At 41.6% G+C, this 24,153-nt stretch overlaps 1 protein-coding gene across 1 annotated transcript in view; it reads right to left on the bottom strand.

Moving 5' to 3' along the window:
• Positions 1–13,458: 13,458 nt before the first annotated feature.
• The window catches only part of PITPNC1 (phosphatidylinositol transfer protein cytoplasmic 1), a 212,413-nt gene continuing 201,718 nt past the window's right edge, over positions 13,459–24,153 (bottom strand). The window contains exons 9-10 of the mRNA XM_024572909.4: positions 16,615–16,733; positions 13,459–13,598 (exon numbers count right to left, since the gene is read on the bottom strand). Coding sequence (XP_024428677.2) covers positions 13,593–13,598; positions 16,615–16,733 — 125 coding nt within the window. The 3' untranslated portion in view covers positions 13,459–13,592. The remainder of the gene's footprint in view (positions 13,599–16,614; positions 16,734–24,153) is intronic.

Below are 24,153 nucleotides of genomic sequence, written 5' to 3'. Positions count from 1 at the left end.
GTCCCAGAAGTCTAGTCTCTACGCCTTTCAAACCTCCTAGGTCGCCTCTCTCTCCCCTAGTTCTCTGAGCACCAGAGGGGAAGACTATCTAGCTTACAGAAGATTCAAATTTAATGAAGAAGGTGAAGTTGAAGGTCCCTGGGGCAATTTTTGGCAAGACATATTGCAGGGGTGTCCATCCTGCAGGGGCTGGGGCCCAGGATGGCTGTGAATGCAGCCCAACACAAAATCGTAAATTTACTTAAAACCTTTTATTTTGCTCATCAGTTTTTGTTAGTGTTTGTGTATTTAATGTGTGGCCCCAAACAACTCTTCTTCCATTGTGGCCTAGAGCCGCCCAAAGGTTGGATACCTCTGAGTCTAAAGAGTTCTAAGGTATGTGACTGATTCAATCAATAATATTTTAAAAAGTCTAAATAAAAAGATAAATTACTGCCCTGGTGGGGTAGCTCAGTTGGTTAGAGTATCTGTCCCTGATGCCAAGATTGCTGGTTGGAGCCCCTGTCAGAGCACATATAGGAAGCAACCAATGAATGCATGAATGAATGGAACAACAAATGAATCTCTCTCTCCCCCTTCTGCCTCTCTCTAAAATCAATACATTTTTAAAAAATATTTTATTTATTTACTTTTTAGACAGAGGGGAAGGGAGGAAGAAAGAAAGGGAGAGAAGCATCAATGTGTGGTTGCCTCTCACATGCCCCCTACTGGGGATCTGGCCACAACCCAGGCATGTGCCCTGACTGGGAATTGAACGGGTGACCCCTTGGTTCTCAGGCCAGCACTCAATCCCCTGAGCCACACCAGCCAGGGCTCAATAATTTTTTCTTTTAAGATCAATTATACATGTTCTTAGGGAAAAAACATCAAAATTGGTAGTTACTAAACAAACATGTAAACCAGGTGTTATTTCCAGGGCGCAATGCCTCCAGCACAGTTGAGATTCGCTTTGTGCGTGCCATTTTCTCTTGGCCAGAACATTACACACTGGAGAAAGTTTTCAGCTATTGTGATGAACTCAGATACTATAAATTCTTAATAAGGCTAACAGGACTTTTATTTTTCAACATGACCAAAAATTTTGAATTTGTTGTCCCTTCATTAGTTGAAAGAGAAATGTCATGAGATTCTGCCTGAGACATCTTAGCCTCTGTGGAATCTTCCTTTTTCTCCCAGCACAGTTACTGTATTTTGCTGTGTATAATGCGCACTCACCTTTTTGGCCCAAACTTTCAGGAAAAAAAATTTCATTTTAATTTTTTAACTCAATGTTTTATTTATTTTTATTCAGATATTTGTGTGTGTTTTTTTATATGAAGAAATTTTAGCATTTCTTTTTGAACATTTTATGGAACAAGAGATTTTATGTAACAAATAATTACAAAACACAAGAATAGATACAAGGTATTTCTGGTACTATCCATTATAATGTGCATCCTTATTTTCCCCTAAAAAATTTGAGCAAAAAAGTGAGCATTATACATGGCAAAATACAGGTAGTAAGCTTTTCTACTGTAGTGAACCTTGTTTGGTGCAAATTGCCCATATTTCTATCCCAGCCTAGACTTCTCCTCCTCTAGGAAGTCTTCCTGACTCTCTCAGACTGGATTAAATGTCTGATTCAGGGCATTCGATCACCCAGTACTGGGATGGCCTAGTTACTCATATATCTCCCATGTTATGTTTATTTCTTTAAAGAAACTCTGGATTTATCACTTGTATCTGGCATAGTGCCCATCACATAAAAATCTGTGGGACAATGAATAGACAGTGAAAGCTTACTCATAACACTGAATTTGTTCTTTCCCTCTTCTTCAGAGTGAACAGTTTAAGACAGAGATTCACGCACTTTGTAATTTCAAGATTTCTTTACACACTTAAAATTTACAAAGGCCTGCCCTGGCCGTGTGACTCAGTGGATTGAGCGCTGGCCTGAGAACCAAAGGGTTGCTGGTTTGATTCCCCAGTCAGGGCACGTGCCTGGGCCCCACAGAGGGGCACATGAAAGGCAACCACACATTGATGTTTCTCTTCCTCTTTCTCCCTCCCTTTCCCTCTCTCGAAATTAAAAAAATAAAATGTACTGAGGCCCATACAGAGCTTTTGTTTATGTGAGTTATATCTATAGATATTTCCATATTAGTAATTAAAACTGAGGAATTAAAAATATGGATATATTCATTTAAAAATAATAAACTCATATTATGTTAACATTTTTGTGAAAGATAAATTTAAAATTAATTTAGTGAGTGGAGTGGCATTATTGTACATTTCTGCAAATCTCTTTAATCTGGCTTAATAATTTATTTATTAATTTCATTTTCATCACAGTTTGTAATTACTTTGCTCACTCAGCTAGGCCCCCCAGTAAGCTTCTTGAAGGGGTCTCTGTCTGTCAAATTCACCTATGCATCCCCATTTCCTAGCAATTAGTAGGCACTCCATGAAAATGTGTTGTTTGATGGAATGAATCACTTTATATCTTTGTATCCATGGTACCAGTAATTGTGTCTGATCCATATAAAGAGTTTAATGCATGTTTGTTAAATAAATCACATTTATATGGCAAGCCATTGTAATAAATGGGATGTGGATGTGATCCATTAGGACAAAGTAAGCCTTACTGGCTGAGAAAGCTGGAACTGTACTTGCATGTTTGTCTGTAAATTTGAGAATGCTGGTAAACTATTAAAGGAGATTACGATCCGTTTTGGAAGGTCACCAGCTGTAACAAGGGAACTAGGAGTCTTCTGCACCCAGCTTGCGATTGGAGTGGAGCAACGTGTTCCACTTTCAGGATGCATCAGTGGAGGTCAGTGAGCAAGAACAGGGCCTGGCTCTTCATCACTGGTCGGAGACATTTAAGGGCTGGTCTTCAAAGACAGCTGTGACCCTGTATGTTTCACTGTGAGCTGTGGGTGTTCTGTCTGGCTTGTTGGTCATGTTTATGCTACTTGGTTGCCTAGCTGTGAAGACAGGGGAAGATATGGCTTCTCACATTCAATTCATAGAATAGAATCAGGTGATAAACATACAATGAACAAATCTAATTATATAATTGGTAGGAAAGGATGCCTGCCCATATTCAAAAGGAAGAATGCTACCCGTTATGGACATCTCATGGACGGTTGACATTCGGTGACATGCATGGGTGGGATATAGCAAGTGCTTTGCCAAAGGAACATTTATGAAGAGGCCATTTTGAAAAGAGGATGGATGGCATGTGCATGCATGCGTGTGCACATATGTGTGTATGTGTGTATATATATATATATGCATATTCTGCCAAAAGTTTATATTATATGGAAGTTGTGGTGGTTCTTAAAATGCTGTGAGTTTTAGAATCTCAAAACACTTTTTTAACCATATGTTATATTTAAGTGTAAAGCTAAGACTAAAACGAAGGGCAGGGCCAGGTTGGAAAAATAGTGTGTGAACAGGTACAACTCATTTTATTATGCTTCACTTTATTCTGCCTCACAGATACTGAAGTTTTTATTTTATTTTGTTTTATTTTTTAGGGAGGTAACACTGGTTAATAACATTACACAATGTAAATGTTATGTAAAGTGAACCCATGACCTTTCACTTTACAGGATGATGCTCCAAACAACTGAGCCACACCAGCCAGGACACCTCACTTCATTCTCTTTACAGGAGTGAGACATAATTGTTTGACAACTTACATGCATGGAAATAAAGCAAGTTCTGCAGGTCTGACTTTATCTGTCCAGTTCTTTTCAAGCTGAGATTGTATTTCACCTTATTTTTGAAACATTGTTTTTTCTACTTGGATGTTATTAATATTTTCTGGAATCCTAGAAATGGTCCAAGAAGCTTCATTTATTTGTTTCCTTTGGCAAACTTGTTTCTAGAAAGGACATTTTAACCTACTTCCCAACTGCTTTTAGTGACCTCCTGTGGTTGAAAGGAAGAGACTCTCTCAAAATAGACTCAAAAGGGGCCAGCAATCCCACTTCTGGGGATATATCCAAAGGAACCCAAAACACTAATTCAAAAGAACATAAGCACCCCTATCTATGTTCATTGCAGCGTTATTTACAGTTGCCAGGATATGGAAACAGCCCAAGTGTCCATCAGGAGATGAGTGGATGAAACAACTATGGGACATTTACACAATGGAATGAATACTAATTGACCCATAAAAAAGAAGAAATTCATCCTTTGAGAAAGTATGGATGGACCTGGAGAACATCATGCTAAGTGAAATAAGCCAGTCAGAGAAAGTCAAATACCATATGATCTCACTCATGTGGAATCTAATGAACAAACTGAACTAACAAACAAAACAGAGACAGACTCATAGAGAGCAGGCTGACAGCCAAGGGTGGGGGAGGTTAGGCGGTGGAGGGATGAAGCAACAAGGAAAAAGGACTCATGAATGTGGACAACACTGTGGTGATTGATGGGGGAAGGGGTGTGTAAGGGGACTAAATGGTAATGGAAAAAATATAACTTTTTTTTAAAAAAGAAAAAAGCTGCCCTGGCTGGTGTGGCTCAGTGGATTGAGCATAGGCTTGTGAACCAAAAGGTCTCCAGTTCGATTCCCAGTCAGGGCACATGCCTGGGTTGCAGGCCAGGTCCCCAGTGGGAGGTGTGTGAGAGGCAACCACACACTGATGTTTCTCTCCCTCTCCTTCTCTCTCCCTTCCACTCTCTCTAAAAATAAGTAAATACAAACTTTTTAAAATTATTCTTTAAAAAAATTTTATTACATTTTTAATTGTTGTTCAAGTACAGTTGTCTGCATTTCCCCTCCACCCATCCCTCACCCCATAAAATCTTAAAAAAATAAAAATAAAAAAGCCTTTAAAACAAAGAAAGAAAGGAGCTTCATGTAGTAATGACACAGCTCTAGGGAACGGCCCTCCTGTCTTTCTCAATAAACTTCGGTTTCAGTGTGTGTGACCTCTCCTTTCCTCATGCTCTTCAGCAGCAGGGTTTTTTTTGTTTGTTTGTTTGTTTTTTTATCAGCAAGTGTCCGTCTCATTTTTACATTTGTCAATGAGATATATAATATGTGCTCCCTGTTATTACTGGTGTTGTTACACTTGAAGAAATGAAGGCTCAGAAAGATGGAGTGATTTGCCCAATATCACACAACATTAGAAACAGAAGTTTTCTAATGTAACACAGGAAAGCATATATGTTTATTGGCTAATCAGATCCACCCCCAGACTCCCATAAAAAACAAGCCTTTAAAATGTCTGATACAGCCCTGGCTGCTGTGGCTGAGTGGATTGAGTCCCCAGCCTGTGAACCAAAATGTCGCAGATTGGATTCCCAGTCAGGGCACGTGCCTGGGCTGCAGGCCAGGTCCTCAGTAGGGGGCGTGAGAGAAGCAGCCAATCGATATCTCTCACACATCAATGTTTCCATTCCTCTCTTTCTCCCTCCTTTCCCCTCGCTCTAAAAATAAATAAATAAAAATTTAAAAATAAAATAAAATATCTGATACAGGGCCCTGGCCAATGAGGCTCACTTGGTTGGAGCATTATCCCGTAACCAAAAGGTTGCAGGTTCGATTCCTGATGGAGGTGCCTACGATTCCCAGTCCAGGCGCGTACTGGAGGCTACCAATCAATGCTTCTCTCTTGCATCAACGTTTCTCTCTTTCTCTTCCTCTCTCTCTAAAAGCAATGAAAAAAAAAATGTCCTCAAGTGAGGGTAAAAAAGAAGTCTGATACATGCAACATGAATGTTGAAAACATTGTGCTAAGTGATATAAACCAGACAGAAAATGACAATTATTGCATGATTCCATTTATGTAAAATGTCCAAATGGGCAAACTCATAGAGACGGAAAGCAGATAGAGGCATAGAGGCTATCAGGGTCTGGAGGGAGGAAAGGATTGAGAGTTACTGTGTAACAGGTACAGAGTTTCTGTTTGGAACATGAAAAAGTTCTGGAAATGGATGGTGGTGATGGTTGTACCACACTGTGTATATTTAATGTTACTAAACTGTGCACTTAAGGCTCATTCAGATTTTCCCAGTTTTACATGCACGTGTGTGTGTGTGTGTGTGTGTGTGTAGTTCTCTGGTTGTGATAGTGTATGACAGTTGTACAAGCTGTTATCACTGGGGGGGGGGTGGTGAAGATATCCATGCACATGTCTTTGTGACTTTCTGTGAATCCATGATTGTTTTAAAATAAAAAGTAACACACATACTTAATACTGAGAACAAAAAAGAGGACCGCAATCAGATTCCAAACTAACTCGAGGGCAAATGTAGTACCTTGTAGTACCTGGTTTTCTATGTGAGAAATGACCATTCATTCCCCCTGGAGAGAGCTCTCTGTTCCTCGGGAGTAGCTCCGGCATGGCTCCTGGTTCGAAGGAGGATGACGCACAGACTGCTAACCTTCCTTTTTTAGACGACGTATGCAATCTGTCATCACGTTCTTTCCAAGAAGTTAAATGAAAGACTTAGGAAAGACTCTGCTCTGTCCTTTCCAAGGTTCGGTTACAATCGGGAATTCACTGATTCTAAAATAAGAGTGCGCTGGCGTTTTCACCTTGATTCTCCTTTGGTTAAAAGAAAAAGCAAAGCCAAAACTTGCAGGCAGTAATAGGTGGTTTTCAGAAAATCCTCCAGTAGAGATGCGCCATTGCAATATTGGTTATCACTGAGAGCATGGAAACAAAATGACTTAAATTTATCTCTGTTTATTTAATGAAATGCAGTTCCGTATGCTTTTGTTTCTGTAAGTAGCCAGTCAACGTTTCTGCAGCTTAGTAAGCTAGAGAAGGCACTGAACGTTTAAATAAACCAGGGGACCTCTTTGTCTAGGCTTGCTGCTCATCACACAAACACCCCAGAAGTGGGTAGGAATAGGTGCAACCAACACAGGACTTACCTGGGAATTGGATGCTACCAACTGCTTGATAAGTGAGACTTTTTAGAACAGTAAACTTCTAAAATGGCAAGTCCTTTTTAAAAAAGACAAATACTCTCACTCATACATTGTCTGGGGCATTGTAAGTTGGTACAACTTTCCTTGGAGATGTTGGCAGTAAATACCCAACGTCATAAAAATATTTTTATCCTTTGACCCAGTAATTTAATTTCTGGGAATTTATCCAAATCCAGTCATTAAAAAGAAAACATAAACTATGTTACAAACATGTTGCTAACAACCCTCTATATAATAACAACATCCAGAAAATACCCTACATGCCAAATAATAATGTTTAAATAAATTATGAATTTCCAACCAATGGGATATTACGTAGCTATGAAGAATGATAAAATGCTGTATGCCAAATGTAAAGGTGTTTGTAAAACAATTCAACTCTTGGAGCATTTGATAGAAAGGAATGCATCTATGAAGCATTTCATAGAAAGGAATGTATCTCTGTTTATTTTTAGAGAGAGGGGAAAGGAGGGAGAAAGAGGAATGGAAACATTGATGTGTGAGAGATATCGATCGTCTGCCTCTCTCATACCCCCCTACTGAGGACCTGGCCTGCAACCCAGGCATGTGCCCTGACTGGGAATCCAATGGATGACATTTTGGTTCACATCTTCCACAGACGAGCAACATCTAAAGCACCAAACGAAGGTGAAAAGAAAACTCACATCGTTGGGTCTGTTTAATAGATTTTTATAAAATGCAAAGAAATAGAAGCTATTTCTAAGTTGAGAGTGGGAAAATTCAAACCTGTGGAGATCTTCCTAAATGCTCCAAGTTGTGCCCCGAGACAAGGCATGCCACATTAGCGCTGAGGGCTGACTTTCCCAGCAGGCTGCACAGAGAGCAGCAGGCTATCTTTCAAATGCTCTGGATATAGTAACTTGTGCGCTGAAGATTATAAAATGAGCCCTGGCTGGTGTGGCTCAGTGGACTGAGTGCTGGCGTGCAAACCAAGGGGTTGCTGGTTTGATTCCCAGTCAGGGCACATTCCTGGGTTGCAGGCCAGGCCCCTAGTAGGGGGCGTGCGAGAGAGAAACCACACATTGATGTTCCTTTCTCTCTCTCTAGAAATAAATAATATATTTAAAAAATGATTACAAAATGATTCTCAGGGGTTGCTAATGAGCATAAAACTGCCAGTATCTTATACGTAGAGTCTCTTGGGAGCATGAAAGATATTTTGGAATAAGATTTTCAAAAAAATCACAAAGGTCCAGATTTGGCTGCCGTCAAACACCCTCAAGTGACCGAGCGGTCACATCAAATTTCTCTAAGTTAGAGGAAGGGAAATGACGACCGTCTTTTGTGTCTGCCTTTGGTGCGGATCGTTGGCACTTACAGTTACACATAACTGTCCCTAAATTCTGAGTGTTTAATTCAGCTCAGTAATGACGCTGCACTGCACGGCCTGACTCATCAGGAGGTGAGATCATGTCCTTCGCTGTGTATTAGCTCGAGGCCTCAACGCTGGGACCGGAGCGAGAGCATTAAAGCGAAGTATAAGGCTGTTTCTAATTTTCCCAGGAGTAGGAGGACAAGTAGTTACAAGTTTGGACTTGAATGGGATATCTTACTAGATTGAATGCTACAGAAAAGGGAGAATTTATAGAAGTATGGAATATTAGAGGGCTAATAATTAAGCAGAGAAAGTCAATATAAGAAACTGGAAAACAGGGTTTGCCTGGATCAACCACAGGAAGTTACACACACATGCGGATGTACACACACGACACGAGGGGAGAACCTGGTGTCCCGTGGAGTGGTGTGCCCACAGATCCCTTCAAGGCGATTTTTCCTGGTTACCACTCGGATTGCGGTCTTACATTGGACAAAAGGGGAGCCAGGCACTTGTCAGATGGATGAGTCTGCGTGTGTATCCCACTGGGTTATCATTCACCTAAGACCTTTTCTGGCTGGACAGTTAGAGCTGGCACCCCGGCTGTTCCTACTAGGGGCCCTGGAGGCACCACATGACTATTAGCAGGCCAGGCTTCCTTGTGCACAAGTCCCCCAGAACCGGGTCTAAGGACCGGCCATCGGCCGTTCCTTCTTCCTTGATCACTTCTTTCTCATTAACCCACAAATTCACAGTTGCCAACATTCCCTTGAGAATAGCGGACAGAGGTAGCCACACTTGGAAAGAAGATTGCTTTGCACTTTATTTACAACAGAATGTAAGAAAAAGTAAGTTATTAACAATAATAAATAACTGGGAACCCCCCCCACAAAACAGCCATAAATGGACACAGAAGGATGGCATGTGTGAAGGTCACCTTTTGTTTGCTTTGCTTGGAGTTTATAACACTGTGCATTCCAAAGCTTGGTCCTTCGGCAGTGGCATGGCGTATCGACCCACTTAACTAATCAAGATCCCAGCTTGAAATGTAAACACTAACAATTACACTTGAAGCTACGCAGAAGGGGCATAGGTATAATGTCGACTCAAAGAATCTCTTCTTGGTGATATGTAGAAACTGAAGGGGGACTTGCAATTCCAAACATGCTTTCAATTTTAAGCAAAAACATCCTAAAGCATTTATTAACAACAAAATTATAATGAATGACGTCTGAAAAGTTCTCAACATATTCACATTCTCGTATTGCACTAACTCCTAAAAAGCTCGAACACATAGGTTTCCAACGCAGACAGACTGTTTTGAAGGTAAAACACAGAAGACCCTGGTGTTGCCTCAGCATGCCAACGCTGTGCAATTGCGTAACGTTTCAGTTCCACCCAGACAGGTGTTTTAAACAGTCTCTCCATGACCTGTTACAGTCATTGGACAGATTTTTTTTTTTTTAAATCTCAGATGGCAGACTGCCACCCAGCCTACTGAGTCAGATGATCAGAAAGGGACTAAAACTAGTCATACTCCGGCCCTTCTGAAAAAGTAAAATTCCTATTGACCAAAACCAGCTAATGACCTTCTTATCTCTGAGCCGTGAAGAGATACTAAGGAAAGTAGAATTTAAAAATACACATAAATCCATTAAGCCTTGACATTTTCACAGAAAATGATTTCTCGGGAAGTGTCAGACTCTACTCTTAGGTCACGGTTTATTACAGTGCCCTGACAGAAAAGTACAATTACTTTTGGGGGTCTTGGGCTTAAGTGCCCGCATTACACAACCAAGACTGTGCTTAGAAATTTATACTCATGGCCAAAAACATGGCAAATGAGTACCTCCAACTGTATTAAAGCCCTTCCTCCCACACAGAGGCAAAACCCTAACAGAAGGGTTTATAAATGAGCCCGCCAATGGACACGTGTTGTGTCTGCTATCACGGTGGTAACCCAACCATGCCGTGGTCTCCTTTGCTTTGCTTTATGACGGCCCAAAAGTAAAAAAATGAAGCGATCTTCAGAGCTAACTTCTGACAAAGTTTATGCGGTAAAAACACCGAGACCTTCCTATCGTGGAAAAGCAGTCAAAGCCACCATGCTGTACTACAGCCAACGGAAGCACAGTGCATTTCCTGTCTGAAACCCACGCAAAGTAATGACATCTACAGTCATCATCATGGTCTTCACTAACGTCAGAGAGGGAGATGGTGTGCACACGTGCTCTTCTGTGGATTATTTACTTTAACTTGGCTACCGGAGCCTTCAAACGGGTGGTGTCTGACTCACTATACTATATTTATATATGTATATATATACAGGTATAATACAGTTTTGGTGAACAAAGTTGAAGGTTTCCACATTGCAGACAAGAGGCACTGAGTTAAAGATTCTATTTTCCCGCAAACATGCTTAATGAATTCAAGTTTCTGCTTTTTTCTTCTTCTAAGTTTCCATCATGCAGCCATTTAATTTCCATTCTTATAGGAATTATTAATGTTCTATATACACATTCATTGCAGGCTAGTACCCCACAATAAACAAAAGCATGTATGGAGAAAATGTAAAATGACACTTGAAAATCGAGATAGATTAAAATATAAGTCATTTATGCTAGTGATGAATGGATTAAATATTCAAAGCGGCTAAAGGAATATATGCACCCCCCCTTTACTAAATGCACACGAACCACACGTAGACAGAAAACTGAACATATTTTAAGAGCACACACATTTGATAGCTAACAATCAAACTTATCGTCGGCAGTTTGTAATTGTCTGTGGTATTGTGCAGGCCATGAAAGAAAACTCTCGGAAGGAAATCAGAAATCAGCTTTCTAAAGCACAGAGAATTGTTGACCTTGATAGCGGAAGCTACTCTACAAAGAGCAATGGTATTAATGGAGTCACTAGGTGTCAGATGTATGCACAACCTGCACGAAAACTGGTTCTATTAGAAAATGATCCCATCCCCTCCTGACTTCAGCTTGCAAATAAACGGTAGGCAAATGCATACCCTACGAATGCCTCGTGAAAACAGAATTTTGCTTCCTAAAGCCAAACATTCTCATTAAGTACTGTGGAGAGGGAGTTGTTGAGAAGTCCAAGGGGTTTGGAAGATTGTTTTCCCACAAGCAAAAATCATGCTACCATACCATGCAAGGGTGTCTTACTACAAAGCTACCATTCTTGACGAAGAGATGCACTGTTGGTCTAAGCTATTTGCAACGGGTTTCCCTTGAGTTCTGGGCTTATTTATTTTTTGAGCTAAATATCAACCTGTAGATAAAGAAATGAGCTTGACAGTCTGATGTATAAATTACACCTACTTGGTGCTGGGCTCATGGGGCCAGCGCCTGCACCTTGGGAGTTTGTCGACTGGAAAGACACAGTGCAGAGTGCTGAGCACTTAGAGGAGTGGGCAGGGTCCACTGGCTGAGAGGCTATGACAGAGGAGAACACGCTCCTTGATCTGTGTGTTTCCTTTGGAATCTGTTTTGGGAAGGTCCCTTTCCTGAGGTTGGAGGTTACCGTAAGGAAGGCTCCCTGGGGGCTTGGAGTTGCCCAATAACCTTGCTATCTTCCTCTCATGGAGGACACCAATAAATGCTAGATTCGGCTTGCCCTTCCTTCTGTGTTTAAAGGCAGTGAGGTGCGAAGGTGGCAGGTTTTCCCTCTAAGATCAAAGGAGAGTTCTCTTTCTGCCACTTTGGTGAATGATCTCGCCTCCCGTCAACCTTCAATCTAATCTTGCCTCAGTGACACTTGCTGAAAAGAAAGCTAGACAGAGGGGCATCTTCTGTCTCTCCTCCTTTTTACTCTATAAATAAAGACTTGACAGTTCTGTTCACTCTCTCCTCCCACTTGACAGTATTTACTTGATGTCTGTGACATTCCCAATACTTGGCTTTCACGTAAGGAGTGAGAGAATGACAGTCTTTTCTAAGGTCTGGTGATGGGCTATGGGTTCCAGAAAGTCTGGACGTTATTAAAGGTAAAATCAGGAAGGAGAGGCGAGACAATTCTCTTCTTTAGGGTCTCCCCCGAACCAGACATTCTGACCGAATTCAAGTCTAGTTAGCTTACTCTACCCTTGAACTTCTTTGAATGGGCCAGTAGTCAATGAATTCTAATTGCAAATTCTGAGAATCTTCATGGATGATGGAAGCTGACAGGTTAAGGTTTGTTGGTACCTGTTGAGGAAGATGTTTTCTTACCTGGGCCTCCTGGTCCCTAACTCAACCCTTCCAAAACCTGCCAGTGAAGGCTACATTCACCCACGCAATTCTTAAGATTTCTGAGGCCACGAGGGCGCAAAGGGGGAAAAGTTATTAAAAGACAGAAGTGGAATCTTTATTAAATTCTGTGAAAGGTATAAATAAGTCATCATTAATTGCACTTGGAGCCTCTATGGGTTGATAAATTTTCAAAAAATTTTAAGTGTTAATTAGGCCCCAAATCCTGAGTCAGTCTAACCAAAGTAGGAATCTTAGTAACTAGTCGTATTCAAGTATTGGTGATGAGCAGTTCAAAATTTAACAATTAGGTATGTTACGCCTGAGAGTATTTTTGAGAATTTCAGGTTTGATGGGAGGAAACTGACTTACTATTTTACCACACCTTGTAACACAGTGGTGCCATGTTGTCATTTATTTGCCCTTTAAGTCTATACTGACCTCATCAAGTGCCCAATAACAAGGCTTCCTCCCTGGCTGCAGCTGCAGCTACAGAAGACGCCTTTTGTCCTTTGCGTGTCTTACATTTTGCATCTAACCTGACGCTGTGTGGCATATTGAGGGACTCATGTTATATGTGAAATTACTTAACCACATGCACACTTAAGAGATTGAAGGAACATGTTTGAGTGACAAAGCAGTCTTTTTCTATAGAAGATTCTTTAAAAAACAAACACAAAACAAACAAAAAAACAAAGAACAAAAACCAAAACAACCAACCCTGGAAATGAAAATATAAAACCCCATGAAATATTCAGGTGAAGTTACTCTGATTTGGGCTGGCATGGCTTATTCGAAGAGGGTGCTCCAGGTAAATTCAGGGTGGCTTTTTTTTCGGGGTCTGGAAGCGTGAGAGTTTCCGGGGCAGACTTTTTCCGGGGCCGATCTTTGGGAACAGACAGAAACTCGGGCGCGTCTGTGGACAGAGGGGTGGACGGAGCGCTAGAAGGGGCACTGCGGACTGAGGAAGGCAGCAGGGGAATGCTCGAGATAGAAATTGCGGGTGGGAAAACGCCAATTTTCTTGTTGGTGGCTTCCTGAGTGGCGCGTTCAAACTCTCGGACTTCATCCATTGTCATGTCTTCAAAGAAAAAAAGACAAAGAAAAATGAGCAGTTATTTAGAAAGGATACAAATGGATTTACCTCTATGCCTGTTTTTCAGGGACCTATAGGAACACTATGATAAGGGGCCCCTCTGGTTTATAAACCCAAATCATCATTGAAATGCTAAACCCTGAATACCCTGAATTTTTCCTTCTTATAAAGGCAAACCTCTGAAACAGTAGTCCTTTATGAATACGCATCCAAGACTTCCCAAAACACTCTTCGGTGAGTATTTTATGTTTCTGAATGAGGAAATAACAGGAGAGTACAGAACCGGACCACAGCAGTGTATGTATGTGATGGTGCAACTAGTATTAGACTGGCCGCCTCTGTACACAGGGAAGGTGATGAAAACAATCAGTGGCTCCAACATGATGCATACGAGGTGTGGCCCAAGTAGGTCTACAGTTAGTTGTACGTGAAAGTTTATTCTTGTATTATAATTTATTAATTATTGTATTATTTTCTGTACGAATACCGTAACCTATTTTTGCCTTACCCTGATAAATAATAGGTCACATAAGAACATATGAGCAGCCCTGGCTAGTGTGGCTCAGTGGATTGAGCGCTGGCCTGTGGACCAAAGCGTCACCGGTTCAGTTCCCAGTCAGGGCACATGCCTGGGTTGTGGGCCAGGTCCCTGGTGGGGGATGCACGACAGGCAACCACACATCGATGTTTCTCTCCCTCTCTTTTACCCTCCCTTCCCTCTCTCTAAAAATAAATAAATAAAATCTTTTAAAAAAAGAGAACATATGAGCAAATCAGAAATGCTCTAAAAAAAAAATCCTTAAGCAGATTTCCTGGAAACAATTATTAAATTTTCTGAAAGGGAATGTTTTTACAAAAGAAATATAAAATTATGGCTGTATGGATATAAAATTCAGCATAGAATAAGAAAAATTGTACCTGTAAACTTACCACTGTTAAAAAATACTAAGACTATTCAACAAGCTAAAAAAATGAGATTATGTTTTTAAAAGAGGTTTTGCAAAATAAAATTGAGACTCTGAAAGAAACTTCAGTAACTCGGGGGCTGTTTCTGCTCTATTAAACGGATATCACCCTGGAAAGATGGGGCTTCTAAAAAAGCGGCCGAAGACAGTGCTCTACTCCACACACCCAGCAGAGAGCAGAGATTGCCCACAGAACACAGGATTCTGACTTCACGGTTCCTTCCAAGAGTCTCTTTGAAGTTCCCTTCTGTGAAGGGACTGAAACCGCTCAATTGAGAAGATTATTTCCTTATTGCCATGAGCACGGGTGTTAATTTTGCATACTTTCAATCTCATTTGTTCCTACTCAGGTTGATGATTTCAATGTTACTGAGCACCCATGCAGTTTTGATTTGTGCCAGACAGCGGCCTCTTGATTTCAACTGTTTTTCATTATGATAGAGAAGAGAGATAATGGAAAAATAAGTAGTCTCCAATTTGGATGAATTCCACAGAATAAGGGAAATGTTGTAATTATTCAAAATAACCACTTTGTGTAACTTCGCGGAGGTAGGCATGTCTCTCGCTGAAGCCCTGGGAACGCCTGTGAGTTGCAGCCAGAGAATGCACGGGCTTTCCCATGGGGAGAACCACTCCAGGTACCATCGTCTACCTGGTAAACTCTCCTTCTAACACCAGCAATCACAGTAAAATGAAAAGAAAAGCAAGCAAAGAACCTAAACCTAAAGCTGCAAGAACTCAGAGTGAGACAAGCACTGTGCTCTGTGTCTGTGGATTGTGGTGCCTCCCCCTGCCCTGCTTCCTGTGCCCGGTCATGCTGATGGGGGCATCTTTCAGACAGCGGCAGGGGCAACTGGTGTCTAACATTCCTAAAAGAAAAGGTAACTGAAAAGTGATGACAATTCAAGGAGTTTCCGTAAGGAGCATGCATTTCTAACTTGAAAACAGGGCAGAAGTGGGGGGCAGTCCTACTGGTCTGCGCGGAGACAGGATCTCCTGGGCTGAACCTTGCGAGAGGGGTTTACTGCAAACCCAATCACTGCGTGCAAGACAGAGAGGGAGAGTCAGGGCCGTCTCAACCTCCTCGTCACATGCATTCAATAGCAGCCTTGCAGGGCACATTCCGAAGGCATGCTCTAAAAACTTAACTGAAGATTTCCAAAGTGCAACCAAAGGCCTTCACAATTCCAAAGCATCCACTTACAACAACAGCCACTGCTCAATCTTCTATAACTACATCATCCATTTCTTAAAAACCTAATTAATGTATTATTCTGGGGCATGCAGGCTCAAGCTGGCACCCGAAGAGATCACAGGTCTGGCCGAAGGTAAATATAAAAGACTAAGGGACTACATTTTTCTTTGTCATCTGTACCTCCTCTTCATTAGCACGAATGATTGAGATATAACTATATTTAAAATGCTGGCATACGCCATACTGTTAGCTCTCAATTTCTGATGTGCCAGGGAATAACCTCAGGCTCCAGAGGATTAAGTCCCAGGCTAGATCTGGCACAGTCCCTGCTCACCACCCCTTCACTGCACAGCCAGTGTGTATGAACAGACCACAGACCCACTGTGACATTAACCTAGCCATAGAAAGCATTTCAAAGCAAATGTAAGGAACCCTAAAATGCCTAATGGGCTAGAAGCTTTCCCTGGAATGAATAACTGTTACCTATGTTTTTAAGTTACTGACGTGATGTTCTAGTTTTCTTAGGGCACCTGATTTTACCCCTCTGTTCTTTTATGGTGCAGGCCAGGCCATTCGAGCACCACAAAATGTTTCCACTCTCCGTGTTCTTGGTTTTGTGACCACAACCCACCAAGTCCAGTGGCTTTAAAGAATCGAAATGTCTGGAAGCAAGAGGTGACACTGTCCAATTTAGACCCAGCTCAGGTTCTTTACCAACAGCCTCTGGGCAATGACACTTTTTGTGGAAGTTTGAGAATTGAGTGTTCGCAGTATTTCAAAGATCAGTTGATGTGTATGTTTCGTAAAAGGGTGGGCAACATGTTTTAAAAATTCTACATACACTTGTTTGGGCATGGCTCTCTATGGCATCCACAGTGGAGGAATGCTGATTGCAAACTTTTATGTTGGTTTGTTCATGCATGTTTTTCTCGTATTCCCGAACATCATCCATTGTCATATCTGAAAGAAGGTCAAGACGTTGGCAACTTCCGTTATTAAATGCAAACTTTCAATGGGGAGACTTTAGGGAAAAGTGGTAGCTTAGCAGAAGCCAAAGAGAGGTTTAAAAAGCAGGGGATTCACTAACTTTATGAAGAGTGAATCATAAAGTTAGCCAAACCAGCCAAAGGGGGAGTGAGTACAAGGAAGTGAAGTCAAAACAGTCTGAGAACAGAGAAGAGTGGAAATTATTTAGGGGTGGCTCTTGAAGAGTGAGCTGAGTGGGTAGAGTGTTAGCACGTGGGTAGCGCCATAGGCTGAGATCTCCTAAACCAGAGTTAGAAGATCCCTTCAGGGACAGGCTCAGGTTCGCCTGGTTTAACACTTACCTTCCATATACCTTTCCAAATAGATTCTTTCAATCAGTGCATTCAACAACAGAAAGGACGCTTTCATTGCTATTATAGGAGACACGATGTAGAAGGCAGAGAAATGGCGTTGAAGGGCACGGGTACAATGCCCGCACAGGGGTGGGTCTTTGCGCAGAACACACGGTGTCAGGGAGTGTGGTCTGCACCGAGCTGCAAGCCTAGCCTAACAGTGTGAAGGTGGCTGGCACTACTCGTGCCCACACTCTTCCATCAATAAACTGGCACATGACATTATGAGTCTTGGCCCAAGTCTGCGTTTTTCAGTATTTCAGGATAATGATCTGTTCATCTAGTGGTTCTCAATGGGGGACACTTTTGTGACGTTATGACTGTCACCACTGGGATGCCCCCCTTCCTCCAGCAAAGCGTTAGCTGGTCCAACAGTCGATGGTGCTGAAGTTGAGAAACACCGTCCTAATCCGACTGATAAAAATTCCTAACACAGAACCCGTCCATTCTCAGCGTGTGAGATGCATGAAAACAACAACTAGTCTCTCTTTGAGTACTTTTGTAGTTTTCTCCCGCCCACCCCCACCCTACTACTCCTTGGCACTACATTTTATCAGCAGGTTCCCCAGATGGGCATTCTTCTGGTGCTCTGGTGGCAGAATTTAACTTCGTGCCTCTTTACAATAAAGGTATGCTGAGCGATTGGGTAGTCGGCCACCCTGATCACTAATTACCTAGGGGATTTAGAGCGGGTGTTCCCAGCTGTAATTTTTCCTTAGGTATTTTCTGCCTCACATGTTTGGTGTCTTTTTATATCAACCCATGCATGTCATGTGAGACTCTCTTTATTTCCAAAGGGCAGACTTGCCAGAAGCTTAGGATTTCATTCAGTACGGTCTGGGGCCAAGAGGCAGGGCGGCTCTAAACTCAGACCTGGGCTATGTTATGTGATGGAGGATTCCCACCCCTCCGCAAACCCGTCAGTGAAGGATGCTGTCCATAGCAATGTAAGTCTCAAGAATGCCAAGCAGCGGTCTGGCCAAGCAAAGAGCATGCTTTTCTTTTAGAAAATTGAGGTTACTGGAAGCAATAAAGAGATGCTGCTTTGTGATTAGAACAAATGAACCTTAGTTAACAAAAATAACACATTCTTTCAATACAATTACTTTAATTTCAATGGTCGGTTATCAACATTTCTTAAACACAAAAATACCTGGCGTCATTTTAAGCTAAAAGTTTAAAGTTTAAAGAAATTTCTCTGTACTTATATTCACTCGACACTTTTCTTTCTTTCCTCCCCCTCACTGCCAGGACAGGAATGTGGAAAACGAAAACAAAGGCATTTTAGTTTCTTTGTTCTAGTGGATTCCAACACAAATCATTCTTTATCTTTCATTAGCTCACTTTTAAGAGAAGGGATTTCCCTGTGTGACTTTGTGCTTTCAAAGACAAATCAGTTTTAAGGATGTGAAGAGGGATTTAACGGTAAAGATACTCATTACCACCTTGCTTGTAAAGGTGAAAAATGGAAAACAACTCAGGGGCGGATAGTACTGTGCAACCTTACAAATAATGTAGGAAAGTATTTAACGCTATAGAGAAAGGTCCTGGGTATATTGCTAAGTAAAAAACAGGAGGTAAAAATTTACGCATATTATGTGAAATCATTTTTGTCAGAAAGCATTATATACGTTTAAAAAAGACAAAGTGTACATTTCAAAATGTTAACAGTGATTGTTTTGAGGGGTTGGAATTTTAGGTAATTTTCCTTTTTGCTTATCTATATTCTCCACATTTTCTACCTCAAATATGCACTACTTGTATAAGAAAGAGAAAAAGATCATTTAAAGATCTGTTCCTTGAGATCACTAGAAGGGGGACGCCATCGCTCTGGGATGGGCAAGGAGGAGAAATACTTTCTGGAGTTGTGCCCATTCTAGAAACGTTATGCTCCCCGCTTTTAAACATTAAGAGTTAAGAAACAAAGTTTCAAAACACTTTATCGGAAAGAAAAACAGCCTCCCAGTCAGACCACAGGAGAACAAATGCCGCCAGAGAAGCGGTTCTCTGAAAGATGACGGTGAGCTGGTCCCCGCTGGTGAGGAAGCGAAACGTGTGTGCCGAAACCCCGCACCACCCCACCTACCGAGCACGCTGATGGAAGGACGGAAACGTTTCCAGTGGTCCTCAGTAGTTTATGGGAAGCTAGCCAAGTAGTTTATGGGAATCCTGTTCAGGTTATCTGGTAAACTGTATTATGTTTTGCTTCTGGAAAGTATATTACCTTCTAGACACGAATCGATTTTTTGGTAAACTCAGTTCCAGGTGCCCTATGACAGATGATCCTTTCGGAGGTGACTCATCTCCATCACTGACTGACTTGCAAAGATCCGTGAGGTCTAGCCATTTAGGCTCGGGTCTTTGTTTCCAGCCGCCAAGTGTGTGTGTGCGTCAGAGAAACTCTTAACTAAAAGAATCTATGTCGATTATTTTGCAAGTAAACTGAAAAATTATCACTCCTTAATATATAGACTTAGAAGGTCTTAACTTACTTTGCTTAAATAAGGTTTCTTAAAAAGCATCTTAAACAAGTAACGCGGGGCTAATGGTCCAATGTAAGAGAATCTGGGACCTAGCGTGGTATTTCTTCTAGGAGAGGCACATCCTAGTATCTTTGACCCTTGGCCATCAGGTTGACGGATAGCAGCAGCCCTGGAAGTATTCTGGGGGTTCTAATGCCCCTCTCATTGCATTTCAGTGGAGCACGATTTCCTCTCGCAGAGAAGTAGCAGTCTCCTAGCCCACCATTGAGAGTCGCCCCCTGCCCCAGCCTGAGTCTCCTCTGGGTGACTGGGCGGAGCCTGGAACCCGCTTCCTCTACCCTCAGCCCAGCTTCATCAAAGCTCTGGACCCGGGGGGTCTGTTCACTGGTGACCCTTGTTTGATTCCCTAAACCGTGAACTAAGGCTCTCATCAAAGAGCAAAACATATCCCAACTTTAGGAGTCTTGGTCTATTTCAACCATTTTCTACTTTTTAAAAAATAAAATATGGGTTCTAATTATTATTTATGAGTCACTCAAGTAATGAATGAATTATGTTTCATAGAAATAATTCAACTAGTATTGGATTACAGAGAGAAAAGAGTTTAACTGCTTTTAACCTCTCCCACAAATCCCATTCCTTCTGGAAATAACCACAGGTTGCCAGATTTTTTTTGGGGGGGTATGAATTCACATGTACATTACTACACATACATATATAGTCTCATTTATTTTACACTTACGGAATCATACTACAGCATACTAAACTATACTATACATATTGTTCTGGCTTGCTTTTTCCACTAATGGAAAATGTACGTATTTCCATACCAGTACCTAAGAAATACCTTATTCTTTTTAGCTGTTACACACAATATTCATAGAATGGGTTTATCATAATTTACCTGACCATGTTTCTGTTAATGGACATTTGCACTGAGACTGAGTTTTAGCTTTTATAGACAACACTACACTGAATACCTTTGTGCCTATATTAAGGAGCACATGTGTACTATCCCTTAGGATCAACTTTCTAGAAGTGGAATTACTGGGTTATAGTTTATCTATACTTAACATTTTCATAAAAACTGTTCATTTGTTCTTCCACCTATCCAGAACTGAATATTGTCACTCTCTTAAATTTTTGCTGTCAGATGGGTGCATGTCGTATCTTTCTGTTTTCATTACATTTCTTGTGATTAGTAGGGAGGATATCGGCCCTTTGCATTTCTCTTTCTACTGTTTACCTGTTCGGGTTTTTTTTTTTCTATTGAGTTGTTGGATTTTTTATTTATAGGACCTCTTTATATATTATAGGCATTAATCCTCTGTTAGCTACATACATTGTAAGTATTTTCTCCTATAAGTTACAAGTTAGTACAAGTTGGCTACAAGTACTGTAAGCATATATTGCAAAGTCTTTCAACTTTGTTTCGGGTGGCAATTTTCTTTCAATCATTTTAGTTTTAAAGAAGGCAAGCTGATTTCATGGGGAGTGGAGGCAAGATCATATATTTGAAAGGCTTTTAGGACAGAAGTCCTTTGAACGTCGAGAGAAGTTACAAACGCCAAGGGAGAAAACATGTGCAAACAAGCATTTTCCTACATTGCACGGCACATTTGCAGCAATTAAAAATTTTTAAAAAGAGTCTTACAACTCTAATTCAGTAACTTGTCCAATGGCACATTAGGTTATATTTCCTATATTTTCTCTCCACTTCCAGGCCCCTCTGCCTAAACAGAAGTCATTTTTTTCTTGCTGGCTGGGTTGGGCTAGGGGGGCGGGGGTGGGAGGTTCCAGCAATCATGAGTCAGATTTGATACTGCTTTGGCTGCACTGAAACGGTGGCTGTCCTTTGGGAGGTGGCCTATTTAAACCTTTAAAAATGATTATAAATTCAGTAATGCTTGTTATAAACAGCTTAGGGTGGCTACACTTTCTTGCAGTGAAATTAGCCAATCCTCAAAGCTTGGTGCAAATACCCTTTCCATGTATTCAGACTATTAAGATCCAGAATTGTAACCTGCAGCTGTGATTATCTTTCCTATAGTGCTTAATTTGAATGAGAGGAGAGTGGATCACAGATCCCTTTGAAAATCTGATGGAAAGTTACGGGTTCTCTCCCCAGAGAAATGAACACAACAAGCACACACACATAAAATGTTGCATAAGAGCCACAGCACTCAAGTTCACATGAGGCCATTGGAAAATGCAGGCACGGTGAACTCAACCAGATAATCTCCACCTTGAACTTGCTTCACTCATTGTGAGCTAGGGACTCCAAGATGATTTCTAAGTCATTTTGACGAGCTGGTTTCATCCATGCCAGTCAGAACTGACCCCCAGATTTTTTTTGGAAGGGTGAGGAATTCAAAGACATTTATGAGGTTCCCTTCCATCACAGCCTCCCTCTAGTAATCCTGTGTTCCTCTCTCAAAATACAGTCAGACTGTGAAGCAAAACTATGCTTCTGTGAAGCTGGGCTGCCTATTTTTATCCACTCCATCTTTGGAAATGTGTTGTTACTTCTCTGATTACTGTTCTAGTCATGCAGGAGACACCCAAGGCTCAGGGATAAAGACCAATCAAGCCTTTGAAAGACAAACTCTAGTCCTCCAATAGTGGAAATGGTTACACTTTACCAAGAACATGAGCAGCATAGCATCTGCTTAGGGAAATAGTTATGTGACAGCAAAATGCTGACAACTCTGGAAAAACACAAAAGTAAACTCCTTGGGCAAGAAAAGATCACCATCAACTACAATGTCTTTTCTTTCTTTTTTGACTTTTACTTACGCACTGGAGGTGGTGGGTCTAGTTAGAAAGACACCCAGGGCTGCCACTGCACAAGGGCTTACGTATGCTTTGTGCAATGCATGAATGCACAGCTCAGGAGGTGAATGAGGCTAAAATTCAGCCCCAAGCCAGTAACACCTGCAGAATCTGCTTAAAAGGGGCACCTTGCTCTAATTCTCACAAGGCACCAGAGTTTGGCAGGTGGCCCGAAAGACATCTACCATTCCCTAGTCCAACCTGTTTGTACTGAATTAAACTGTCCTTCCTTGCCATCTAATCTGGCTTACAGTCCATGCCACACACCAGATGCTCTCAAACTTTACCGAGCATCAGAACCACCTGGAGGGCTTACTGAAACACAGGTTGTTGGCCTGTACCCCAGTGCATCTGACTCTGTAGGTTCGGGGTGGGGCCTGAAAATCTGAATTTCTAACAAGTAACCAGGGGATGCTGATGTTGCTGGTCCAGGGGCTTCACTCTGAGCACCAGGCCATAAGCCACAGGCAGGAGTTGTTTTTTGTTGGTTTGTTTTTACTTTGGACCTTTTCCATGTTTACTAATGACAGCGTCACTGAGCTTGTATAGACCGAAGAAAAATAAGCAACCTCAGGTACCCCAACTGCAGGGCTATCCTGGCAGACATTTGGCTTTGTAACAGGGACACACACCCATTCACCCGAGAAGCCCATAGTCCCCAGCATTACCTTGGATAAGGGGCCGAGAAGACACTGTGGGCAGGGCCATTTCCATTCATCTGCCGTGAGTGTCTGCATCTGGGTAATGAAGGAGCCACTGTGTTGCTGGCAAGAGGCTCAGCGGGGGGATGATGCCAGCAGTAATTTATATGAGATGGATAGGGTGGTACTCAGACCCCGTGCTGAGTGAAAACTCTGCTTGTTTTGGTTGGGGCTAGGACTGTGTATATAGAGGGTGGAGACCTTCTCTGGGGAATCCAAGGCCCCTGATGGTCCACATCCAGTAAACCACATGCTGTTTTTCAGCACTCAGATACAGAACAGGCTTTTTGTCAATACTCTCCTTGAGTTCTGTCTCCACCTAAGCCATCTAAAGTACTGGGTTGGCCAAAAAGCTCATTTGGTTTTTTCCATACGATGGCTCTGGTAGTGCTTGGTTGTCTTTAATTTCGTTAAATTGTATTGTGACAGCTATCATATCAGTGTGCATTAAAAAAAAACTTATCAAGATTGGTGTTTTTGTGTAGCCATTTTAACATTGAAGATGGAAGAAAACATGCAACGTTTTTGGCACATTATGCTCTATTATTTTAAGAAAGGTAAAAATGCAACTGAAACTCAAAAGATGCGTACAGCGTATGGAGACGGTGCCGTGGCTGATCAAACGTGTCAAAAGTGGTTTATGAAGTTTCGTGCTGGAGATTTCTTGCCAGACGATGCTCCACAGTCAGGTAGACCAGTTGAAGTTGGTAGCGATCAAATCGAGACATTAACTGAGAATAATCATCGTTATACCACGTGGGAGAGAGGTGATGTACTCAAAACATCCAAATCAATAAAGTTATTGGTGAAAATGAAAAAATGTGTCTCTTATTTTATGGAAAAAACCATACAGACTTTTTGACCAGCCCAGTAAGTAGGAAGGTGTTCTCCTCTGTGAGGTCTCTGGGACCAGACACCCCCAGTTTCCTTTGATGCATTATTCTAGTTTTGGGCCCCTGAAATAGTTTGACGTTTTTCTTTTTTA

Source organism: Desmodus rotundus, chromosome 9, assembly GCF_022682495.2.
Source record: "Desmodus rotundus isolate HL8 chromosome 9, HLdesRot8A.1, whole genome shotgun sequence".
Classification (NCBI taxonomy): Eukaryota; Metazoa; Chordata; class Mammalia; order Chiroptera; family Phyllostomidae; genus Desmodus; species Desmodus rotundus.
Note: the sequence above shows the minus strand (reverse complement) of the source record. Positions and strands in the feature narration are given on the sequence as shown.